At 35.4% G+C, this 24428-nt stretch overlaps 2 protein-coding genes across 2 annotated transcripts; one reads left to right on the forward strand and one right to left on the reverse strand.

Moving 5' to 3' along the window:
• The first annotated feature begins 1142 nt into the window (after nucleotides 1-1142).
• Nucleotides 1143-8574, forward strand: LOC132049923 (26S proteasome regulatory subunit S10B homolog B-like). The gene is made up of 10 exons (XM_059440903.1): nucleotides 1143-1329; nucleotides 5306-5425; nucleotides 5890-6026; nucleotides 6172-6333; nucleotides 6457-6543; nucleotides 6630-6716; nucleotides 6814-6951; nucleotides 7271-7462; nucleotides 7543-7641; nucleotides 7724-8574. Exons 1-10 carry the CDS (start codon nucleotides 1227-1229, stop codon nucleotides 7796-7798), a joined length of 1200 nt encoding a protein of 399 aa, XP_059296886.1. The 5' UTR covers nucleotides 1143-1226; the 3' UTR covers nucleotides 7799-8574.
• Nucleotides 8575-9587: 1013 nt separating this feature from the next.
• Nucleotides 9588-14287, reverse strand: LOC132049924 (uncharacterized). Its single transcript, XM_059440904.1, has 5 exons — nucleotides 14149-14287; nucleotides 12601-13034; nucleotides 11146-11174; nucleotides 10136-11050; nucleotides 9588-9987 (listed from the first exon to the last, which is right to left on the reverse strand). Exons 2-4 carry the CDS (start codon nucleotides 12926-12928, stop codon nucleotides 10157-10159), a joined length of 1251 nt encoding a protein of 416 aa, XP_059296887.1. The 5' UTR covers nucleotides 12929-13034; nucleotides 14149-14287; the 3' UTR covers nucleotides 9588-9987; nucleotides 10136-10156.
• Between the last annotated feature and the right edge of the window lie 10141 nt (nucleotides 14288-24428).

Consider the following 24428-nt stretch of genomic DNA (forward strand, 5'->3'; position numbering starts at 1 on the left):
CATCCAGTTACAAATTCACACTTTAAAGTTTAGCGAATTGTTGATAGACATATATTAAAGTGCTGAAACCCAAGAAACATTTTCCCATCTTTATTTTGAATGCGTAAAACAAACAGTTGTACGTTGTTGGTATGGCCGGTGGTACACTAGAAGAATAAGGGGGCCGGCAAAATGAAATAAATGGATCTCGTTCATTGAGAGTGCTAAAAATATTTTGGTTTGGAGAGAAAGGAACCTACTCGTATTTCAAAATACTCGGCTTTCTTCCCCGATAGATGCGGAAGATTGACAACATATTCACATTGATGTGAACAACTTCAAATGGCTTTGAATTGCTAAAGTGTAGTTGATTACTCGCTCGTTTTTTTTTTTTAATGTAATAATCTTGAGTTTGACTTATACAAGTTAGTGAGTAGGAATTTTACCATGTACGATTGAAGGTCGCTTTAACTTTGTCTTGTAAAAAAGTTTTTTGGATGGAATAAAATAGACTTTCAACCAAAAAAAAAAAAAAGTTTGCCTTATAAGGCAAAGTTTAAATTTTGTATGCCCCCTCCGGCAGACTTTGTTTGAGGGCAGACATTTAAGGATCCGCATAACTTTAACTTTTCTTAAAAGATTGTATCTTTGATCCCATACACTCCCCCGATCTGCCTTGCGAAATTATTTTTTTATTTTATGCAAGCGGGGTTCGAACCCGTAACTTCATGTATTCGCTCATCTTTCCTGCCGCAAAATTTAAAGACTAAATATGGGCGGCAAAATTTAAAGACCACAAATTTGAAAAGAAAATTTAAAGACCACCCCAAAACGAAGGGCAATTTTTTTGATCCGATAAATTTTTATATTAAGCGCAACCTATGCCGCATAAGGCATACTTTTCCAAAAGCTTTGCTCTGCACATTTTTTTAAAATTTTTATATCCGATCTGAGTTTGATTGAAGTAACCTCACGATAAAAAATTCTTTTTAATAATTAAAAACCAATAATTTGAGGGATAAAAATTAAAAACCACCCCGAATAAGGGACATTCGTGCGAATTGCCCCAATTTCTTCCCCTAAATTTTGAAAAAGGATCCAAATAGAAAAATAATTTGGGCTTGAATAAAGTGACAAGTTTAGCTTAAGCACACATAGTTTCTACCTCCACTTGAAAGAGAAAGATCACTACTAATGATTAGTACTATATTTTTTCAAAGTCATTTGGATTTACGGAGAAAATTGTAATGACAAGCGAAGGAGAAGATGTAGTTGGGCGGCGTGCAGCATATGGTGATTACCGCAAAAAGTTACTTCAGCAGAAGGAGTTAAATGCTCGGGTAACCTCAGGTAACATTTCTCTTAAACCCTAAGGGGTCGTTTGGTTGTAACAAGTTATCCCGGGATTAGTTATTTCATCCTCCCATAGGGATAAAATAACACTACAATCCCATAATAACTAATCCCGGAATTAGTTATACGCGATTTTATCCAACCAAATGTGGGATCATATCATCTCAAATATAATTTTGGAACTATTAATCCTTATCCCTCGTACCAAACAAGTCCTAAGTCTCCCTTATTTCTGACACACCTTGTTTGGATGGTTGTTACGTATCATTTTATAATGTGTATCCTATTATATTGTATTGTACTCCCTCCCGTTCATAATAAGTGTTCACTTAGCCGCTTTATTTTGGTTCGAAATAAGTGTCCGCTTATGTAATCAACAAGGAATTGACGTTATTTTTATTTTCTTCCATATTTACCCATATTTAGATAGTTCAGTTTTTATGTAATCAAGAAACTATATTAATTAAGGGTAGTTTAGTAAGGGTAGTTTCTTTCTAGGAATAGCGTTTTCTTCTAGGAGTTAAGGCGTTTTGGACACTTATTTTGAACCAGAGGGAGTATTGTATTGTGTTGTCTGTATTGTATTGTATTGTTTTGATGATTACAATGTTTGGATAGATTGTATCGTTTCCTGTCATTACATAATGCAACACATCAACAATTTGAAGGATAAACCTATAAGTAAAGTAGGGGATGGGTAGAGCTACTGCAAAAAGGTAGGGTAAAGGATAAAATGGGATTATCAAATAATAAGTAAAGAAAAAATGAGGGAACGAAATAGGTAAAGACACGATCACACCAAATCAGTTGTTACATAAAATAGGAGTTTTTGTCGTTGCGTAACGATGGATTCAACGATACGATATACATAAAATGTAAGTAACAATCAAAACAAACATTGTATTTAAACTAACAACACAATACAATAGGTAACAACCATCCAAACAAGCTGTAAGATGGTTACCTGACAAAGCAGACGCTAATTGAGGATTTATAGGCAGTGAATGCATGCACACATTGTGAATACATGTATCTATATTCTATATATATATGTACGTGTGTAGAAAAAGTATGGGATTGAGGCCTCTGAAACTAAGGTGTACATACCATATCTCTTAGATGTCAACTGCTGATATATTGGACGCGCCTCTGAACTATAAAAGGATAACATCTGAACTATAAAAGGATAAAAGGAGTTCTAAAATCATTTCTCCATACAGATAGATGCATTTTTAGTTGATAAACATTGGCCTTATTAATTTTGAGTTTCTGGAGGGTAAGCCGGTATGGTTGCATAGTATGTCCTCTAGTGGAGAGGAATTGCAGAATTCAAGAACCTAAAGTCTCTGAATTTTGATATAGGTTCATACTGACAGTAACTAACTTGGAATTGGGATTGAGAATTCATTGACGAATATAACGTCTCTGATGGTAGTAATGTAATGCAGCCATCATTTACTATGTGGTCTCTGCTAGATTCCTGTTGCTCTAAAATTGCTAACTCCTGAAGAGCTTAGTTTTATTGGAACCATCCTCAAACTTGTTTTTGTGGGTTCTCAGGTTCTGAGAGATTTCTTTTGCGATGCTATGAATATGTCCATGTGCTTATGCTATGATTGCTTTTTGTGGGGATAAAATACTTAGGGTGTTTTGGTACGAAGGAAATGTTTTGTTGTAAAATAAGTGGATTTCTTACTTATTTTCTTGTGTTTGTTAAGTAAGCAAAAAATATTATCCCAAAAGCATTTGTCCATTCCTTATGGGACTTGTTTGCTCTACTTCCACTGGTGAAGCCATTTTCCTTATTTTTAAGGAAATTGTTTTCCTAAAGAAAATGTTTTCCAAAATTTTTGATCAAACCAAACATGGAAAAATTGGAAAACATTTTTTTGGAAAATGTTATCCTACATACCAAACACACCCTTAAGGTAAGAGAGAAAGAAATGGAAGGTCATAGATTGGTTACAATCAACACGTTGCGTATTTTATGTTTATTAAAGAATCTTAAAAGTCAGAAGCATTGCAACATGTTTTCCTTCCTTATCAAAAACATTTTGCCTTCGTACACCAAGTTCATAACTTGACCTGTGAAGGGACATCACAACTTCTCAAATAGGAAGTTATTCCCTCCTGCAATTCATAGCTGTATTTTTTCTGTGTGAAAGAATCTTACTAATCAGAAACATTGCAACATAGTTTCCCTTGTCAAAAACTTCTCGCCATTGGACCCCAAATTCATGTTTTGATCTGTAAAGCAACATCATAAGTCTACAATTGTATATGGAAACAGTTGATAAGCTTACGCAATGTTGTTTTTGGGTCCTTCCCACTGTGTTAGATTTCACTCATTTGTTGGAATGCAGCTCTACACCATAAGTTATCAGTGCTAGTGTTTCTTTACTAGTTCGAGTATAGGTTGAAAATGGCAATCATAGTTACTTAAGATATGCTACAACATTATCGAAACCTATCATTTTGAAAGGGCTACTACAAATGAAGCTTCCCATAGGCAGTAAGATTTAAAATTGGAAATAGCATGTGGTCTTTTCCTTTTAGTATATTTGAAGAAAGAAGAAACTAAGCAAAGCATCACAACTATTTTGTTGAATGAGAAAATCAGTTGTGGTTTGGAAGAAACATGTATGTTTGAAACCATGCCAAGAAAGATCAGTTGAGCGGTTTTAAGATCCAATTATGTCAAGGAAGTGGATGTTTTCAGTAGTAAAAAGTTCTAGGAAATGGCAAGTCAAGAGATAATCTTTTCCTGAGGAAAAAATTCAAAAACTGAAGTACTAGTGTTATTTGGGAATCATTAAGAAACATAAAGTGGTATTAAAAGATCAAGAGATATAGTAAACACAAAACTACTGTATGCATTATGAGTATTTTCTCTTCAAATTTTTAATTATGTATTTGGTTATTAATATTTAGAAATCAAATACGAATGAATATTAAGTCTGGAAAGCTATAATATGTCACAATTTTTCTTTAAAGAAAGAGGAAGGAATAGAAGCTCTTTTCCGGTAGCATCAATGAGCTTTGAGCCTTGGCCAAATATCTATGACGAGTTGGCTAAATTCTATAAGGTTTTGACTTTGTTTAGGAGACATTTGGAACAAAGAATCTTGGATGGAGAAAGATGATTAAAGAACCTTAACCTTATTTTGTTCGTTCTAATTATTCTTGAATTCATTGGTATTGCTAGTGGTCTCATCATAATTCAATCGTACAGGACCCCTGGGTAGATTCCTTATGGGCAGTTTACCCCGATATCTTTGTTTGGGGTTACCTTTTATGGCTTTTCTTCTTTTCCTAGTTCTTTTCTCATCTTGGCTCATTTAGTCCTGCACTATTGAGGTGGAGTTGTGATGACTTCATCATTAGAAATCATCAGACATCACCATTGTAGTGTAAAATTTTTCTCAAGTATTTTAAGGGCGATCTTAACCTTCTTTGCTTAGAGTTGTTTATTCAATTGATGTGTTTTCCTTGTTATGGTTCTCGATTGATTTATTCAGTATTCTTATGTAATTGTCTGCTGTAAAATTTCTGATAGGCCAATGATTCTGGTTTTGTCTGTAACTCTGTATTTTGTTCGACTTCCATAATAATCAATGAGAGCTTAATTTATGTGCTTTAATCAGATATCATCAATAACTTGAATCCTTAGCTTCTCACTGTTTTAAAAAAATAACTTGAATCCTTAGCTTCTCAGCGTTAAGAAACACTGCTCATCTTACATCAGGAATTGACAGATGAAAACTCAAAGCAGTGAGTCTGCTTTGTGATGGCTAATTATGCGTCACTATTAATATTCCTTAATGGTCACTGATTTTATCTATTTATTTTATTTGTGTTTATATAAGATGCCAAGCAATTTTTCATCTAAGTGCTAGCAACCTTCATTGTATATATGTTGTCTTTCCGTGTTCTCTAGTTGTATAACTGATGCTGGTTGTAAAATTGTACACAGTGAGAGAGAATTTGCGTGCTTCCAAAAAGGAATATGGTAAAACAGAAGATGATTTGAAGTCGTTTCAGAGTGTTGGGCAGATCATAGGCGAAGTGCTTCGGCCTCTAGATAACGAACGCTGTAATACATTTTTTTCTTGTATTTCCTTTGTTAATCTTCATTTTTGTTTGAGATCTATGGATTTTAAGGAGTAAAATTGAGTTATTAGCCCCTGCTCCCCACCTCCCAAAAATAAAAGATCAAAAGGCAATTAATGTCAAAGTAAGGCCCTGAAGACGAACGTTTATTTTTTCACCTAGAGAAGTCTACTTCTAAATGTAACAGTGTGGTTTTGTGCTGCAAAGATAGCAGTGAGCTAGTGACAAGTGCTGTTCATAGGTTCAATCATGCATACATTGTCTGTCCGTACTGTTTATCTATTTCCCTTTTTATTCTCTTAGCTATTACCCATGCATTACCATATTTACTATTTATTCATTTAAATATTGCATTCTGTTAGGAATTATTTTATTGACCCAGTTTTACTTTCTTATTAACAAGTTGAAATAATTTGAGGGACTAACTTAAAAAATGTAATTCTTCAGTGATTGTTAAAGCCAGCAGCGGTCCAAGGTATGTGGTTGGCTGCCGCAGTAAAGTGGACAAGGAAAAACTGACTTCAGGCACTAGAGTGGTTCTCGATATGACGACTCTTACAGTCATGAGGGCACTGCCCCGTGAAGTTAGTGGTTATCTCTGTGCTAGTATTGGGTAACTTATAGGGAATTATCATATTTGTCCCTCCCCGTGTTCCTTATTTATAGGGAATTATCATATTTGTCCAATTGTCCCTTCCCATGTTCCTTATCTTCAGATCTTTATGACAGGTTGATCCTGTTGTATATAATATGCTTCATGAAGATCCTGGCAATATAAGCTACTCTGCTGTGGGTGGACTGTCAGATCAGATCAGAGAGCTGAGAGAATCAATAGAACTGCCTCTAATGAACCCTGAACTTTTCCTCCGTGTTGGAATTAAGCCTCCAAAGGTACCTTGTTTAATATAATTTGACCATATTCTTGTGTCGGGTGCATTCTTCACGGTGCTGGCATGGTTGAAATTGCTGCTACTTTAAGATTTCTTCTGATGCAACCAAGGTTGTTCGTCTCAGGGTGTTCTTCTCTATGGGCCTCCTGGGACTGGCAAGACCTTGTTAGCCAAAGCAATTGCTAGCAACATTGATGCCAATTTCTTAAAGGTAAATGCTAGAGGTTTTGGTTATTTCCTCCTTTTCCAAGCTACTTCACAATGTCAATATTTATTTAAAGTGGGTGAAAAAGGCAGGTAGTATCAAGTGCCATTATTGATAAATACATAGGTGAGAGTGCAAGATTAATCCGGGAAATGTTCAACTATGCTCGTGATCACCAAGTAAGGACTTCAAAGACATCCTGGGTATTACTAAATCCGGTGAACTACTGCTGGTACTGCCTTAAAATGTACTGATTGTTTTTGTCTTTGTGTAAAGCCTTGTATCATTTTCATGGATGAGATTGATGCAATTGGTGGACGTCGATTTAGCGAGGGAACAAGTGCAGACCGTGAAATTCAGAGAACGCTCATGGAGTTGCTTAATCAGTTGGATGGATTTGACCAGCTTGGAAAGGTCTAAGTTGATCTTAATTATATATCTCTAAGATGCCATATATTAGGAATTTCTGTAAATTTATGATCTATGGTGTGCATACTTTGTTTTCCTTACTTGCAGTTCTTGTTTGTTGGATTCCAAAATAAGGATAATTCCTCAAAACCTGATTGTCTATCATAGATATACAAACTAAAAAGAAATTAAGTCAGGAGAGAATGTGGGTTATTTTCTTGAGTTTGGCATTGACTGACAACTGTGGTCCTCTGGTTTTTTTTTTTTTTTTTTTTAAAATAAAAAATTCATTGATGCTAAGTAGTTTATTTTATTCTACTTGCAGGTAAAAATGATTATGGCAACAAACAGGCCAGACGTTTTGGACCCAGCTCTTCTTCGTCCTGGTCGGTTAGATAGAAAAATAGAAATACCCTTGCCTAACGAACAATCAAGAATGGAGATCCTCAAGATTCACGCTGCTGGAATTGCCAAACATGGCGATATTGATTATGAAGCTGTTGTTAAGCTTGCTGAGGTGTGCTACTGATGCTTTGAAAATTAGTTTGCTTGTGCCTTGTGTTACTTAAGCAGAGTTTTGTCACTGTTTTTCCTCAGGGTTTTAATGGAGCTGATCTTCGTAATGTGTGCACCGAAGCTGGTATGTTTGCAATACGTGCAGAGCGCGATTACGTCATCCATGAGGATTTCATGAAGGTACGTCTGGTTCTTCTTTTACAAGTTGCCGGTTAGTTGGAGGGTAATGCACATTTTGAGTCACAGTCCGAATTTATCACAGGCTGTAAGGAAACTGAATGAAGCAAAGAAACTTGAATCAAGTTCGCACTATAGTGCTGATTTTGGCAAGGAGTGAGGGATTTCTGTGATATAACCCCAAGGAGCTATTGGATTGTTCCACAGTCTTCCGTCTGGCCACTTGCTTGACAATTGTAGTTCCATATGCTTGTATTGCCTCGCTTCAAGAACTGTGTAAAGCATGTTTTAAGAGAGCATCCCACACCTGGTCAACCCTTTTGTTTAGCCCATATGCTTTGTCGGACATTTCTCCTTTATAATATTTAATGGACGGTAAAGGTGATGATTGATCAAAATATATATATGATTTTCTGATGATTGATCAGAATATATGATATAATTTTCTCAATTTGCAGTTCGTGCCACTGAATTCTGAAATCGTGTTAGATATTGATATAACAAATACCTTCAGCTTGATTTTCATATAGCGTCATCCTCTACGCGTAGAGAATTAACTACTGCTGCAACTTAGCAAATGTGCTTGAGTTGCATGCGGAATTAGAGTTCGTAGATGCTGAAGGTGATCGTGAAATCTCTGTTTGAATTCAAAGGATTTGTTACCTTATTACAAGTTTGTAATACAACCCAGGTAAATGTGTGATGGCAAACTGGCAATAGCCCAGAGCAGCTCAATCTAGGTCTGTATTTGATTAGGGTTTTTTGTTAGTCCTAAGTTTCATCGCTTCAAATCAATCTTTAAATAATACAAGAATATGCAATGCTTGGTTATGTTCTCTATGGGTTGAAGCCTTCAACCAGCATTGTCATATATTTAAACTGGTGTATGGTGTATTTGGTCTGACAGAAGCTAGTTTCCGGAATTGATTTTTAGAGAATAAATAGTCTTCTTGTGTTTGGTAGCTAGGAAATGTTTTTCAAGTAAATCATTTTTTGCCAATCAAGTACTGAAAAATAATTTTCAGCTGGAATACATTATGATGGTACTACATGGAAACCTGTTGTGCGAAGTTCAATTAGTTTATACTTTGACCAAAAATATCTGTACGTCTGCTATATGTATCAGCTAAGTCTCCAACCACCAAAGGTGGATGGCGATGGGGTGGTTAGTGAAATACTTTCTCGGTCGAAATCCCATATGAATAATATTAAGACTTTATTATAGGTCTTAATCATTCAAATTTATTAGAACCATTAAATGATTATTAAAGGACAAAAACATTTAATGATTGAGATTTGAATGATTCATTTTCTCTAGAAATCTAACACACTTAATGATTAAAATCTAGATTTTCATTATATGCAAACAAATGGGGCCTTAGACTAATGTCAATGGCTGTCAATTATGACGGCCCTCTTCCTTTGTATGGTCGTCACGTTTGAGGCCATTTAAATTCTCCTGAAAAATAAACCCATATTTTTCTTATCCGCAATTTGGTCAGGGTCTCATCATCTCTTTGTTATCCATAGTTAATGTGGAAGCGCTTGTCATGCCTCCTTCAACTGGAAAAACCTCCATGCAGAGCTTTGGTGAAATTATATTAACTGTATTTATATAGTAGGATAACATAGTCGACCTTCATATTAGACTATTAGAAGATCCACAAATTCCAACGGCACATAAGGGTGACAATCACATTCATATATAATAGTAGCACTTTTACCTGTCAAGGTTGGAGCTTAAGGGTGCTTACCACTTGTTTCAGTAAATGTTTCAGTCTGCTGAAAATTATTCCAGTTCAAGCTGGACATGATTGGCTTGCCCGGACACTCGTTATTCAGGGCAATTTAGCTACTTTGACTCCAGTACTCTTGAGCAATAACCAATCTTTTTAAGGTCTCATCACATTCAAGGTTGTCGAAAAACTATTAAGCGCTCTAAGTGACTCAAATACAAAAAGAATACATAGATCCCTTATCTAAGGGCTGATACTACTATACTACCGCCGTTAGGCAGGAGTAGAACACCAATATCTGCTCCTGTATGGAGAATTGAGATGAGCACTTTTAAGCATATAAAATCTTCAGGACAATTTTTCATGGCCTTGACATGAAAGAAACCCAAGAGAACATACACTGAAAGAACTTCTACTTTCAAATTTGCACTCTTCTCCTTTCCTATATAACAAATTAATCATCCAACTTGTATTGTTCCCCTTTTTTTACAGTGTATACTTCAGAAAGTATCCTAAAACTGCCTGTGAATGCATTTCCACCATCAAGAACATGACTGTCCTCCACGACTCTCTGCTATCCAAAAAGGTAGCTGAGAGAGCTTACCCATGTCATCTGCAGATATTAATGCAATGTAAACCATTTGTTAAGAGGTTGGGGTTTGGGAGTAAAATCTATCAGAAATCCACTGCAAACCGAGGACGTAAACGAGAAGGGATCTTTACAATATTACTGGGTAAAATGTCTGAAGGAATTTCCTTACGTTTTATGTCCATAAAGAAAACTACTCCTTGTTAGATTTTCTCCAGAAATACCCCCTTTTACGAGTTGAAAGACTCTCAGAGTAAGATCTTGACCCCTTTGAACCAAAGGAGAAATAATGCCGTAAGAAGGGCTTCTTTGAAGAGCTCTTCATACTGGAACTGGAGCTTATCCTGGGACACCCTCCGTCATGAGCACTACTTTTCTGACGCTCAAACCGAGCAAGATTGGCACTAATATCACTGTCAACAATCCGGTTCCGGAATCTCTTTCTAGCTTTCAGATCCATCTTAGCTTTTGCTTTTTCGTATATCTTCAATGCCTGCTTCTCCCCAAAAGTACAAACAGGACAAGCTGGGTCATACTTGTTGATTTCAGATGTCATATTCTCCAAGCACTCAGCATGGAAAACATGGCCGCAAACTAGAACAGCAACAACAAGTTCATTCAATAGCTTCGCACATATGCCACAGGTTTGGAGATCAAACGAAGATGAACCAGAACTTCGGCTAGCAGCCCTTTCACGATGGAACCCAAAGGATTCACTATCAAATGACCACCTGTCTCTACGATGATTTGCCAGGTCAGCAAAGGCAGGAACTGACCAACCATCTGATGATCCACCATGAGAGCCCCTAGTTGATTCATTACCCCAACCAGGGAGCACAAAGGAAGATGATTCTTCGGAAATTGAAAATCTAGGTGACTTCAGCCCTGGTACACGGCTATCAGGAAATTGCCGTCCCAGACGGTGCTTTGAAGAATGGTGAGGAAAACAAGGAGTAGAGCTAGAAGGAAGCAGCGGGCTACGCGATGATAAAGGAGATGTGGATAAAGATGAAACGGAGGGAGCAGATGGAGATAGCTTTACAGGAGAGGGGAATGAAAGTGCTGATGAACCAGCTAGTTCTTTAACCTAATTATCAAAAACAAAAGAAATCAGGCATGTCAAAAGCTTATAAACATGCATGAAATTGTCTTCAGAAAAAAGTAAAACCCCTCTGTTGTTACCTCAGTGGAATTCCTCTCAGCCAAGGGATCTGCAAAGAAAAATAATAATACTGTCATCTTACCAACAAACATATAATTTCCATCCACAAAGGGCTACTCATATATTCATATCATATAGAATTTAAGGGCACTATCGGAAACAGCCTCTCTACCTCCCAAGGTAGGGGAGGTAGGGGGGGTAAGGTTTGCTCTACCCTCCCCAAACCCCACTTTGTGGGATTTCATTGGGCATGTTGATGTTGTTGTATAGAATTTAAGGGCAAGAGAAGGAAAAAGATAGTGTTTTGTTACTCTTACATCTAAAAGATAGTCACAAGAAGAATAAACATTATGACTTCCATATAAACTTACACATCAAAATCATACAAAAAAAAAAAAAATCTCTTAATGAGTGGTATCATCAGGGTGCAAAACAGAAACATATACCAGGGTACATAAAAGAACACAACCTATCTTTGGGGTAAATGGCCTCCATATAAGATATGATGAGTCAGTAAAAGACTACTACCATATGATAACAACAACATACCCAGTATAATCCCACAAGTGGCGTCTGGGGCCAGTAAAAGACTACTACTACCATATAATATGCTGTAGAAATTTCATCAAATCAAGAGGGCCAGAAGAATCAAAAGATATTTGCGTCAATTACAAACATCATAGAACAATACCTTTGGAAGAATTAAAAGGCATGCCATTTCAACAAAACAATTTACCTAAAACTGAAGTTATCATGCCTATCCCGACTACTGCCATATATAAAAGCAACATTCAAGAATGCTTCCTGATGAGACTAAGATCAATAAGATTCTCTGATCTTATCGATGGGACTCCTCATGGCTCCTTTCTTGCTAATAGAGGAATATGGCAAGGCAATCCCCTGTCTCCATTCCTCTTTATTCTTGTTAAAATATTCTTTATTCTTTGATAAAACAAGTGACAAGTAACTATTCATCTTAAGGACCAACCTCCAAAAAAAAAAAAAAAAAAAAATCATATGTTCCAATGGCCTAAAAAATTGGCTAAACAATTTTACATCCTAGATGCACACACATGCGACATCTAACATCTTTCATTTCAGTGCTATCTACCTCCTATTTTTACCCTAGATCAACTCTATCTCTACATTTCAACCTAATGAACATTTTTCTCGCTGGACAATTTGGTCTGCTAACATCAGCTAATTAATTCTTCCAGGACTCATGACCTTTGACAAAGTTTTGCCTCCACATTCCACAACACAACATGACAAAGCAACCATCATTATGTCATCCAATAAGGTATTCCCATAATTCACAAAGTTCAAAAAAGGAAAAAGAAAAAGCAATTCAAACCATCATTTGCAATCAGAACTTCGCATCCTTTTTCTCTTCAATTTGCAAAATCACCTAGTTATTAGGTATTTATCATTTCATTGTATACAAAAGCAAAAGGGAGAGCAGTGCAAGTATTTACCCAATAAAGGAAGTGAAAAGTTCCGATTATTTCCATCAGAAACTGGTGACTTCTGCCATGCAAGTGATCTGAAACTATTCAATGGACTACCCTCTTCAGATGCATATACTGTTCCCACGGTTGTTCCAGATTTAAATTCTAATCCTTCATTGCCACCAATTCCATCAGAAGACCAATTCACTGACGTGTCCTCCCCAGCCACTCGGCCCCGATTATCCCACCGAAAGCTCCATGTAGGCGAGTGGCGGATATTCGTCTGCAAATCTCCACAGCTTGATCCGTTAATAACAGCTCTATCTTTGGCAGCAACACAGCAAGCGGAACCCATGCTTACTTACAAACACAGCATACAATACGTAGGCAGGCAGCTATCAGTCAGACCAACGACAACGTCAGCATGTTACTTCATGATTCAACTTTGAAAGTCAAATTTTCTGTAACAAAAAGAATAATGCAGTTAAAAAAAAAAAAAAAAACTATCAAAAGCAAACCAAATATGCAGCAAGAATTATCCTTCATATTGAACACATAAAGCATGTGAATGGTTTGAGACACAATGCTTTAAAACATGTTATATTAATTGAACATTTTGAGGGCAGTTAAAGTGCCAGTCTCCACACTCAACACAGATATTGTCCAGGTGCTCGCGTTGTTAAACCCATTTAAGGTTTGCAGTTTTGCACATAGAACGCCAAATATCACTCTAATGCTGCCAAGTCACCCATAGAATAAGGTTTATGCAGAAAGTTGCAACAGCTAACACTGAGAATCTAGGGCGTGATGCCTCTTAGAAGAGAACAAAAAGAACTCGTTGAAAATACCAATATAACCATAGGCGGAGCCAAGATTTTTAACTTTATGGGTTCTGGACTTTAGAATGATGACTTCAATTACTAATAACTGGGTTCTAAATTGAATATACGTACATATTTAACGAGCTTCTTAATGCAAATACACTGATTGAGCTAAAGCTACTGGACTGGGCCAAATCCGTAGCCCGACTTGTACCTCCGCCCCTGAATATAACATTCCACTAGAAATTAAGTTCCCATTTTTGAAAGATCACTTTCAGCTCAAAATGAAACTGTGACACATTAGAAAGAAAGTTGCTAGTGAAGAATTACAGTACAGTCAACACAAACACTATTGTTCAATGAAATCCAATGTTTCAGTTATTCTTAAAGTGTTCATAATTACACAAAAGCACCTGTTGAATAAAACCAAATGCAAATCTGATAAACATGTTTTTCGTTTTAATCGTTACACAATAATCCACTAAATCAGATCCCCAAACTAAACCTAAGATTGATTTTGCCAAACAAAAAAAACTAAAAATGTATGGAACACTACGGAGGTTATAGAGATCCAAGGGTAAAGCAACAAAAGCATGAATTTACTATCAAAAACGAAAAAATGCAAATTATCTCCGAGAATATCCATACTTATCAGTCACAAATACAAATTGTAGAGCTCAAATAAGTACATACGAGAAATTCTAAAAAATAAATGAATATCATCTCAAAACAAAATAAAGGGATCAACCGTTACCTTGAAATTCGCCGTTCTGTGCCGTGAAAAAGTAAGGCATTAGCGAAGAAGGTGAGTGGGTATATATATATATATATATATGGAGAGAAGGTAAAGGTTCTGATTCTCAGGTCCTTTTAAACGCCCATTTTACAATTCAACAGGCAGGATCGTTTCTTTTTAAACGGCGTTAACGGACACGTGTCACGGAATTTGCTTTGTTTGTTATGTTGGTTATATTTACCTCCTTTTTTTTCATCACTGAATTTTCCAAACCAAATGGGAATAAAACATGATCTTTTTTTTTTTTTGGTGAAAGAGTCGATTTATTTTTAATAATTTACAGGAAGTAGAACCCAGACCCCACCTTGTGGGATTATCATTGGGTATGTTGTTGTTGTAATTTACAGGAAGTAGAACTTTCACTGAGGTTCGAACTTCGAACTTGTATACTGTGAGTTAAAAATTGGGTATTTATGCGGTGTTCAGAGGATCAGAATGAATGTTAGGGAGTATTTTAACTCTTATGTGTGAATTTTGATTTAAAGGGTCCTATATGTGTGAATTTTGATTTAAAGGGTCCTAATACGAGTATCGAATACCAGAAGAAATGGTTAGAATGAAATATATAAAAATGCTCGTCGTAACAAATATCATGCTACATATTTATTTAAGAAAAGAAGTACAAAGTAGCCTTGTGTTGTATGTACGTTGTATACTTTTGGGTATACAATTTACATGTGTATATCTTAATGGTATACAACAACGTGATTCAAATACGTACGTGTACTGTTATATCTATTAACGTATATAAAATGTGAATTACGATATACATAATTTTCATAGTGTAATTTTCTAAAGGGTGAATTTTATAAATAAGTATAGGTGAGTAAATATTTTATTTCGCATCAATAATCATGGGGAAAAACCCTAAAATTCTCACCACTAAAAAGCTATTGCTATATGTAATTTGAAATAATTAAAACTATGTTTATACAGGTTACCGCCTCTCTTCTTTTTCTTTTTCCATTAATTAATAAGTAATAGTCCAATATGCCTTGTCAAGTGGAAAAGACAAAAGAAAATGAAGGAGTAATAAAGAATTAGGAAGAATGTGGGCAGGTCATTGACGGTTGAGATTGAAAAGTCAGTAGACATTCAATCAAAAGGTCTAATGGGAACAGATCTTAGCACATAAAATCAAAATGAAGAAAAAGAGAAGAAAAAAAGAAACGAAAAGGGAATTAAGAAATTAAAGTGCTGGTCAAAGCAATGCCGCTTGGTACATTGGAAAATTGGGCATATATAAATGTCAATTCTTTGTTTTCCACATTTAACAGATTTTCCTTTTTCCATCACGTATTGATTAAAACATTTCTCTCTAATAGGGACAGATAACCGACTCCTTTTGATGAACTAGCTTTAAAAAATAAGAAAAAAGAGCCAATAAGTCGGTCTTTGAACATAAATGTGAAATTTGAACAAAAATAGTATTTAAAATAAAAGCTGAACAAAAGTATTTAAAAATTGAAATTGTGTTTGGACATGAATACAACTTAGAAAAGTGTTGGATTTTTATGAGTAATTTGGAGTGAAAAATGTAAAAACATGTATTTGGAGTTTTTCGAATTCAGAAATATTCTGAAATTCAACTTCAAATTAAATTTCGAAAAATTATAACAATTTTATATCGAAAAAAATGAAAATTGTCCATGACCAAATGGGCCTTAATATTTTCGCTTTCAAAGAGTATAAAAAAGTGAGTGCCACCTAAGAAGCTAGCCGCACATATTAACGGTGTTATAATTATAAAATAAAAAATTGCATTTTTTCCTTCTTTTCGAATTGATAAAGTGTGTTTTCCGCAAGTTTTCGGTAGCTAAAAATATGAGTCCGCGACTTTTTTAGTTTAAAAAAAAAACCCCAAACTAACACCCAAAAAAAAATAAATTACATAAGTAAGTTTCGCGCACAGAATTCATGCGTAATATGGCTCCATAAAAACCCTAAAACACTTAGCCATTTTTCAGCAAACTCTTTTCCTTCATTTCCTCCATTTTCACCCCTTCAAAACACTTTTGCACCCCCAAAAGCATGTCTCAAAGCTCCCAAACCTCAAACTTTGCTATAGAACCCCATGTTTGTGAATGCGGTTATTATTATTGAACTTTTTATGTATTATTAACTCTATAAATTAATAATAGACTTAAACAATCAAAGCAAATTAAAAACTTACTAATTTTTCTTTTATTGATGACTTCATCATAAACTAACAATACAAATTAACTGTATGAGTCAGAAATTTAAAAGAACTTAAATAACCCCTAATCTTCATCAGAATAGAAGTCCTCAATATCGTCCTCTCGAAAAAATATTGGCGGTATTTCTTAAGATACATCTTTTTTTCGAAGAGATGTTAGTTGTCTCGATTGATGATGCTTGTTCTTCGGCCAACTTTAGCATGTAAAATCTGCAACTTCTTGCTAGCATTCTGTTGTTTTCTTTTCTAATCCTTTGTACGGCAAGCTCACATGTTTCTACACCTACCCGGGGCATGGTAATTGACTACCTTGTTGGGATTGGAGCGTTGAGATTTTCCAAGTCCCGAACAAGACGTTCTGATTCGGCAAGCCGATGTGACCATTCTCGACGTAAACCACAATAATATTCTCGCCGATCTGAATATTTCACACTGCAAAAATCATCATTACGCTCAATAAGAAGGTGGGAATTTAGCTCGTCTAGTTTGAAATCACTGTTATCACTCGAAAAACTGCTATGATTTGAACTCTCATCATCACTGCTATTTGGTTCTTTTGGAAGGAGTAAAGACCAAGCTGCGTTTCTACTACTCGACATTGAATACGTTGTAGTCTACTAACAAATGAAAGGGCTACTTATATAGTTGCAAACCCCCATGTACCCTTAGTTGGGAGTTGGGGGGTGGGGTCTTTATGACCTACCTACTTACTTTATATAAAAAAATATTAATCTTCATCGGACATCTCACAGTTCGAATCCCACTTGGATCTAAATCTTGTGCTCCCATGTACACCATATTCTACTCTAAGGTAACGTATTTGCATCCGATTGTTCTTTTCGCAAAAACGGTTAAGAGCAAAATTATAGTCTTGTGGAGTTCTACGAGGCACTGACATAGCACGTTTTTTTAGGCATTTAAGCCCTACTGACGCTAACTTTTGCTCCAGTGATGCAGCCTCCCTAATACGCCAATCCCACTCTTCTCTCATTTTATTCCTGTATTCTCGATTGAATCTGTTGTTAAGGTTATTTGAGTATTGAAAAGCATCATCTAGTTCCCATGTCCTGGGGTAAAACATGTAATAGAATCAAGATTACCAAATTGGGTGTGGAATGACATGATAACTCATTTTAATGTGAATGCTTCCTGAAATTGTCAATCATGTTATATATAGTACTTCATTATTTGACCGTTTTAATATGACTCTAACTTGTATTGCGCACCATTTTAATGCGCAATGTAAGTGTTGATTTGACAACACACCACGCATGACAATTTCAAGAATCTATTTAACATGAATGTTGGACGAGTGAAAAACTCATAAATTTCATAAGTCTAAGCAGGGACGAATTTAGGTAGGAAAAATAAGTCACGTGAACACATGGTCGCTCGACTAAACTCGGTATATTATGTATATAATTCTTAAAATATATCTAATGTTAACTGAAGGAATACATGAACCAGTGCTGGGTTTAATCCCTTAAGGTCCTGGGATTATAAACCCAATTAAATGCACTTTTGCGTCTTTAAAAAAAAAAAAATCTTAGCACCAATGGTGAACCCATCCTCTTAAAATCCTAGATTCGCCTCTGAGTCTAAGTCTTTCAAGTCATTAAAAAAAAATCAAAGTTCATAGAAAAAATGTCTCAAAATGCTTCAACTGTTAGGGTTTCACTATTCTGGGATGGAGATATCGTTGAGGACAATTACTCCGTTCGTTATAGTATCAGACCAAAAGCCCGTGCTAAATTTATAACAACTTTAAATTCTGAAACACTAGTCAGTTACATGCACAAAAGAATGAAAACTACACCCACTGAGTTTGAAATCTTAATAACAGGCAGATATCCACAAACAATATCAAACAGTGTAGTGCGTTATGGCATGCACAATATCAACGATAATGAATCTTTGAGTGATTATTTGGGATCGCCGGAAGAATATAGTGATTTAGTATCCATTAATGTTCTTGAGATGTATGTTGAAAAGATACCTTGAGAAGAAGTCCCTCAAGTCCAGCCTATTCATGGTAACACTTATGGGGACTTTAGTTCTTATGGAGACATTTTGAGCGGTCAAGTGCCACTAGAAAATCTAAGCCAACAATTTAATCAAGCCTACAATGAAATTGGTAAATATGCATTTTTATATTATTATTGTGTGTAGTAGCACGTGTTTGTTGTATAAATTGGTAAATAACCATTTTTCAAATCTTTATAGGAGCTATTCTCAAAACTCTTGATGGTACCAAATATGGATATTGGTCAATCCTCTCAGTTCGGTGGAGTTGATCATTCTCCACACCATGATAATGCTTCTCAACATCATGAAGTTCATCACCTTGATATTAAACAATCCGTATATATATATACGATGTTGGTATTTAAAATGTGTTACTTTTCGTGTAGAAGGAGGAATGCACTTGATAATGAAGATTTTCCAAATTACTATGAGTCATCATCAAGTGGTGACGATGAAATACCTAATAATGCAGAGGTAACCGATGATGAAGATGATGACGATGATGGTCAAGTTGGTATGACCAACAATATTTCTCAAAGTCAAAACCAACAAGAATCAATGCACTACCACGTACCACCACCGATGACGGAAAACACAACTTCTGAAAGCCCAATTCAGTGGCATTCTAACAATATTCCTTATCTTGATAGCTTGCAAGGTCGCATTTGTCTTCACAAGAGAAGATGATCATAGTCGCCTAAAAACCTGGATTGAACTAAAGGATCTCAATAGAGATCAATGCTACCTTGCAGTAGAAATGATGTTCGCATCCAAAAAGGCGTTGCAACGGGCTGTCAAAATTTATTGTATTGAGGAAATGATGGAGTTTAAGGTTGATCAGTCAAACACAAAGATATAGAGGCTAGTTTGTAGACAACAGTATCAAGGCTGTCAGTGGTTGCTTCGGGAAATTGTTAAGCCTGATGGTATATGGGCTATCACAAAATTCCGCCAAAGGTACACTTGTGATATGGAAGACAATCGAGCAGATCATTATAATTTAAATACAAACATAATTGCTCAAGTGTTACTTAAAGACGTTGCTGAAACACCAAGGTAACTTATCCTAACTAGTACATTATATGTCTTATATCAATTAAAAGATCATTACTAAAACGTTGTTTGTTTAAACTTGTGCAGGATCCCCATCAACGATTGCATTAGAAACATTCAAACTGTATATGGTAAACCTATAAGTAAGAGAAAGGGATATCTCGGGCGTAGACATGCTTTTGAGATGATCTTTGGAAATTGCATACCTTTTTTCAATCGCTGCCAAGGTATATGGCGGCTCTACAATATTTTAATGCTGGTAGTACTGTTGTCGAGTGGCTTATAGAGGGTAAAATTTTCAACTTCGTATTTTGGACATTCAAACCATGTATTGATGGGTTTGCTCACTGCCGGCTTGTGATATCCATAGATGGCATGCATGTATATGAAGTATACGACATCAAGCTCCTAATTGCAGTAGGAATGGATGCCAATGGGTCAATATTCCCTCTTGCTTTCGCAATTGCTGCTAACGAGAGCAACGACACATGGGGGATCTTTTTGACCCATTTGAAGACTCATGTTATTAAGGATCGTAGGGGCATATGCATCTTTGTCTGATCGTCATAAAGGCATATTGCACAATATGGATAATTTGTCGGGGTGGCAGCCTCCTCTTGTTTACCATCGCTATTGCTTAAGGCACTTGAAAGCAAATTTGCAATCAAAGTTTCACAATGGCACTATAAACAAATTGATGTGGGGGGCTGCGATGGAGCATCAACAAAGAAAATGGGCTGCAAAAATGGATCTGATCGGTAGTTAGTGAACCCACATATGTTTGGTTAATGAAACTCGAAATTGAAAAATGGACGCTTCATGTTGATTGAGGCAAAAGATGGGGCATGCTCACAACAAACAGCTTAGAGTCTTTCAATGGCTTGCTGAAATCTTTTCGGGGACTCGTCACCGTAATGGTGAGAATGACTTTCAAGCAGGTTGGAGCGATTTATGGTTAGGACAAGGTAGGCCAGAGCGATATTAGCTGAAGGCGGGACATGGATGCCAAAGCCCTTAAAAGATGGAGCATTATAGAAAAAAATGTGAGCTTCACCAAATGACCGAGTATGATCCCATTCAACGTATGTATGAAGTTAGGACGGGTTATTACAACGGTAAGGGTGGAAACGTGCATACCGTTTACAAGGCAATAAGAACATGCACTTGTGAAAAGTGGCAAACGTACCACATGTCGTGTTCTCATGCTGTAAAGTGCTTTGAGAGAATGGCAAGAACGGTAACAAGTTATGTGGCGGGGGAATACAAGGTCCACAGTTACCTTAAAGCATATTCCGGCCAATTCCACCCACTTGGTAATGAAGCTTATTGGCCAAACGAGCCGTTTTCGATGGTTGCTAACAAGGATTACATCAAAGAAATTGGGCATTAACTCACGGAGTCGTATACGCACTCAAATGAATGTTAGTGGAAGAACTTACTCTCGCAAGTGCTCTACATGTAAGCAATATGGCCATGACAAGTGTTCGTGTGGGCAACAAGGCTGTGGTGGTGCAAGCACGTCTCGAAGTAATAGAGCCTCTAGAACTTGAAGATTGTATTTTTATTGTAATTTAATATTGTATTGCTTTGAATTAGTATTGTAATTTAATGGAATGTATTATTTTTTAATTAGTATAAACCTCTCGTATTGGATGAATTATTGTTAAATAAAATATTTATATTTGTACATTCAAATATAATATTTAAACATAAAGATAACAAGTTTCCAAACAATACAAAATACACATTACATTAAAAAAAATGCGGATTACACAAAAGACATATATAGCAAAAACAAAAAAGACAAAAAAGAAAAATAACAACATAATATAAAAAATTAAAGGTAGAATCAAAGTAGTGCATTAAACACTTCGGATTACACATAATATTAGAAAAACAAAAAAGTTACATAATACAAAAAAGACGGAAGAAAAAAAAACAACATCAACAGTACAAAAAAAGACATAGAAAATACAAAATACATAAAAAAAAACAACTACAAACTAATACAAAATACATAGAAAATACAAAGTCTTAGCCTCTAGTTGAGAGTCTCCAAGACATTCTTTTGCCCAACTCTCTTTCAATCCCGAATCTCTAAGTAAGGATTTTAGAAGCTCATTAGCTTCAAGAGCTTCTCTAAGTTGACATTGCAACTCAAACTTCACGGTTTGGGAGCTTTGAGATATGTTTTTGGGGGTGCAAAAGTGTGTTGAAGGGGTGAAAATGGAGGAAATGAAGGAGAAGAGTTTGCTGAAAAATGGCCAAGTGTTTTAGGGTTTTTATGGACCGCTATTGCGCATGAATTCTGTACACGAAAGGACTTAAGTGTAAAGTTAAACTTTGGTCCTATCTCTGTGCGCGAAACCTACTTATGTAATTTTTTCTTCTTTTTTTTTTGTGTTAGTTTTTTTTTTTTAACTAAAAAAGTCGCGGATTCCTAAAAATATACTTGTGTGGGTGTTGTTTAATGTTCACTCTCTGCATTTTAATTTATGTGATAATATTTGATTGGCATGAAATATAAAGATAAAACTTGTGGTTTAACACAAAATAAAAGTATTTTTGTGGTTATAAATCATACCATTAAGAGTTAAATAAAAAGTTTTTAAAGTTAAATTATTATTAAATGTAGAAAATCATTTTCTTAAAATTGATTAAAAGTGAAAGAGTGTCAGAGACGGAGAAAGTAATACTTTTCTCCTAATCTTTGTTCTCTTTGAATATGTGGTGTCTATGCATGCAAGACATCTTTCTCCGTCTGAACATTGACCTATGCAAAGATGAATGTTGATAAACTATATACGTCCAAGTATTGCATCTGAATGTTGATATACTATATACTTCCAAGTATAATAGATGCGTGATGAGTCATACCTGAAATATAACTGCGAGAAGACATAGATGCATGTCTACTTGTAGCGCATACGTAAAATAACTCCTACCAAAATTAACCAAAAGTAGTAGTACTACACTACTACTTATCATGAGTGATACTTATAAGTTTAATCCAGATGTGCAAAAGAAATAAACCCTGCAATGTTCCTTAGGTAAAGTTATAGTTAAAGTGATAGAATAATAATAATTCAACCTATGTTAAAGAATTAAAAAGTCCTTTTTTTCTTTAATCAAAAAAGAAAGGGAAAAGGTTCAAAATATCCGTTTACTTTGAAAAAAGGCTAAAATTATCCTCCGAATTCATTTTTAATAAAAAATATCTCTCCCATTATTAAACTTTTCAAACATAAATATTCAATCCCCCAAAATAACCATTTTTTTACCCGACCCAATAAAATATTAACCCATAATCCACTAAACAATACCTAAACGTTCCCCATTGAAGTGTGCTAAAGTGCACACAATGCAGACCCAAGTGGAAGATTCTGTGAAACCCATTGTTGATCCTCATGATATCGACCCAAAATTGCTGCAAAAACTTGCTTATGATGCCCTTGTCTGGTGCTCTCTGAATGGTCTTCTTGTTGGTGACAGAAATTCAGAGGTCAGTCAGTCTATATGTCAATAGAGAAACTTTATTCCTTTCCTTTTTTTGGCACATCAACAGAGAAAGAAGTTTATATTACTGAATTATCTGTGAAAAGATTGGTTTTTTTTTGTTGATTTAGTGTACTATTTGATTAAAGTTTGGTGCTTTATGTTCCTTTTCTCCTTTGTTCTCAAGAAGGTTAATATTGCTTCGTGTGATATTTGTGCTTTTTTGAAATTTGAAGAGGTCAGGAACTGTTCCTGGTGGCTGGTGTTGATATAGTTCATGCTCCAGTTGCTTTGTTACCAATGTCATTTCCTGAAAGTCATTGGAAGCAAGCTTGTGAAGATGCTCCTATTGTCAATGAACTCATCGATCGCGTAAGTCAGGATGGAGAATTTCTGCAGCAATCACTCTCTAGGTGGGTTTTGTTTGGTGGATTAGGAGTTAATATTTTATTGGGTAGGATTAATAGTGGGTCGGGTCAAAAAAATGGTTATTTGGGGGGTTGGATATTTCTGTTAAAAGAGGGTATGTTTGAAAAGTTTAATAACGGGAGGGGTATTTTTGACCCAAAATAAGTTCGGAAGAAATTATTAGCCCTTTTTTCAAAATAGAGGGATATTTTTGACCCTTTTCCCAAAAAGAAAAGCTTCTTCAAATTAAAATTTTATGTTATACGTATACTGATTTATACAAGAATAGGTTAAATAAACATATAACAGTATGTCACTCTCATTATCCAAGCTTGATATAAAAACATTAAAAATAAAGCAATAATCTTTCGGATAAGTTAAATTGCACTCAATTATAGTGTAAAAATTAGGTCTGTATCTGTAACTTAAAGAAATATTTAAAATTTAAAGTTAAGCTCAGCTAGAAAGAGATAATTATGAAGTCTGATAGTTTTTTAATATACTATTGTGATATACAGTGATGCTGTGATATTTTTTATGGTAGATTTCAACTATGGATTCTTACTCCAAACTAGTCCTAATCATTTCTAATCTTCTCTCAAATTTGTATATAACCTAGCCTAGCTGTTTTAAGTGAATTCTAACCACCTCCACTCAAAACAACACTACTAAAAAGTTCACATTTCGAAATAAAGCTTCAAATGAGTCTTTAATTGATTTTATATTATGATGAAAATTGTCATTAACAGTTTCAGATGCTTGTGAATTAGACTTGAATGCATTAAAAATGGATTGTGGATTTTGGGGTGTGTGTGTGTGTGTGTGTGGCGGGGGGGGGGGGGGGGTTTGTTATTTATAACAAAAAAAGTTGGCTACGGGTTGCCACATTGGACTGTTAGATAACTGGGTGCCAATATTTTACTTGGAGGATTAACAGATAGCCAATTTTCACAAATATGCAAACCTAAAACACAACTTTGTAGATAGATAACTGATATCAAAGTTTCAATTTTGAAATAGGTAGCCAAATTGTTTTATGTTTGTGTATATCTAAATGTAT

The sequence above is a fragment of the Lycium ferocissimum genome, chromosome 3, assembly GCF_029784015.1.
Source record: "Lycium ferocissimum isolate CSIRO_LF1 chromosome 3, AGI_CSIRO_Lferr_CH_V1, whole genome shotgun sequence".
Taxonomy (NCBI): domain Eukaryota; kingdom Viridiplantae; phylum Streptophyta; class Magnoliopsida; order Solanales; family Solanaceae; genus Lycium; species Lycium ferocissimum.

Coding starts and splice junctions, on each gene's coding strand:
- LOC132049923 (XM_059440903.1), top strand. CDS start 1,227: ATGACAAGCGAAGGAGAAGATGTAGTTGGGCGGCGTGCAGCATATGGT. Junction 6,952..7,270: donor GATTTGACCAGCTTGGAAAG/GTCTAAGTTGAT, acceptor TTCTACTTGCAG/GTAAAAATGATTATGGCAAC. Junction 7,642..7,723: donor TCCATGAGGATTTCATGAAG/GTACGTCTGGTT, acceptor AATTTATCACAG/GCTGTAAGGAAACTGAATGA.
- LOC132049924 (XM_059440904.1), bottom strand. CDS start 12,928: ATGGGTTCCGCTTGCTGTGTTGCTGCCAAAGATAGAGCTGTTATTAAC. Junction 11,175..12,600: donor CTTTTCACTTCCTTTATTGG/GTAAATACTTGC, acceptor TTTTCTTTGCAG/ATCCCTTGGCTGAGAGGAAT. Junction 11,051..11,145: donor CTGAGAGGAATTCCACTGAG/GTAACAACAGAG, acceptor TTTGATAATTAG/GTTAAAGAACTAGCTGGTTC.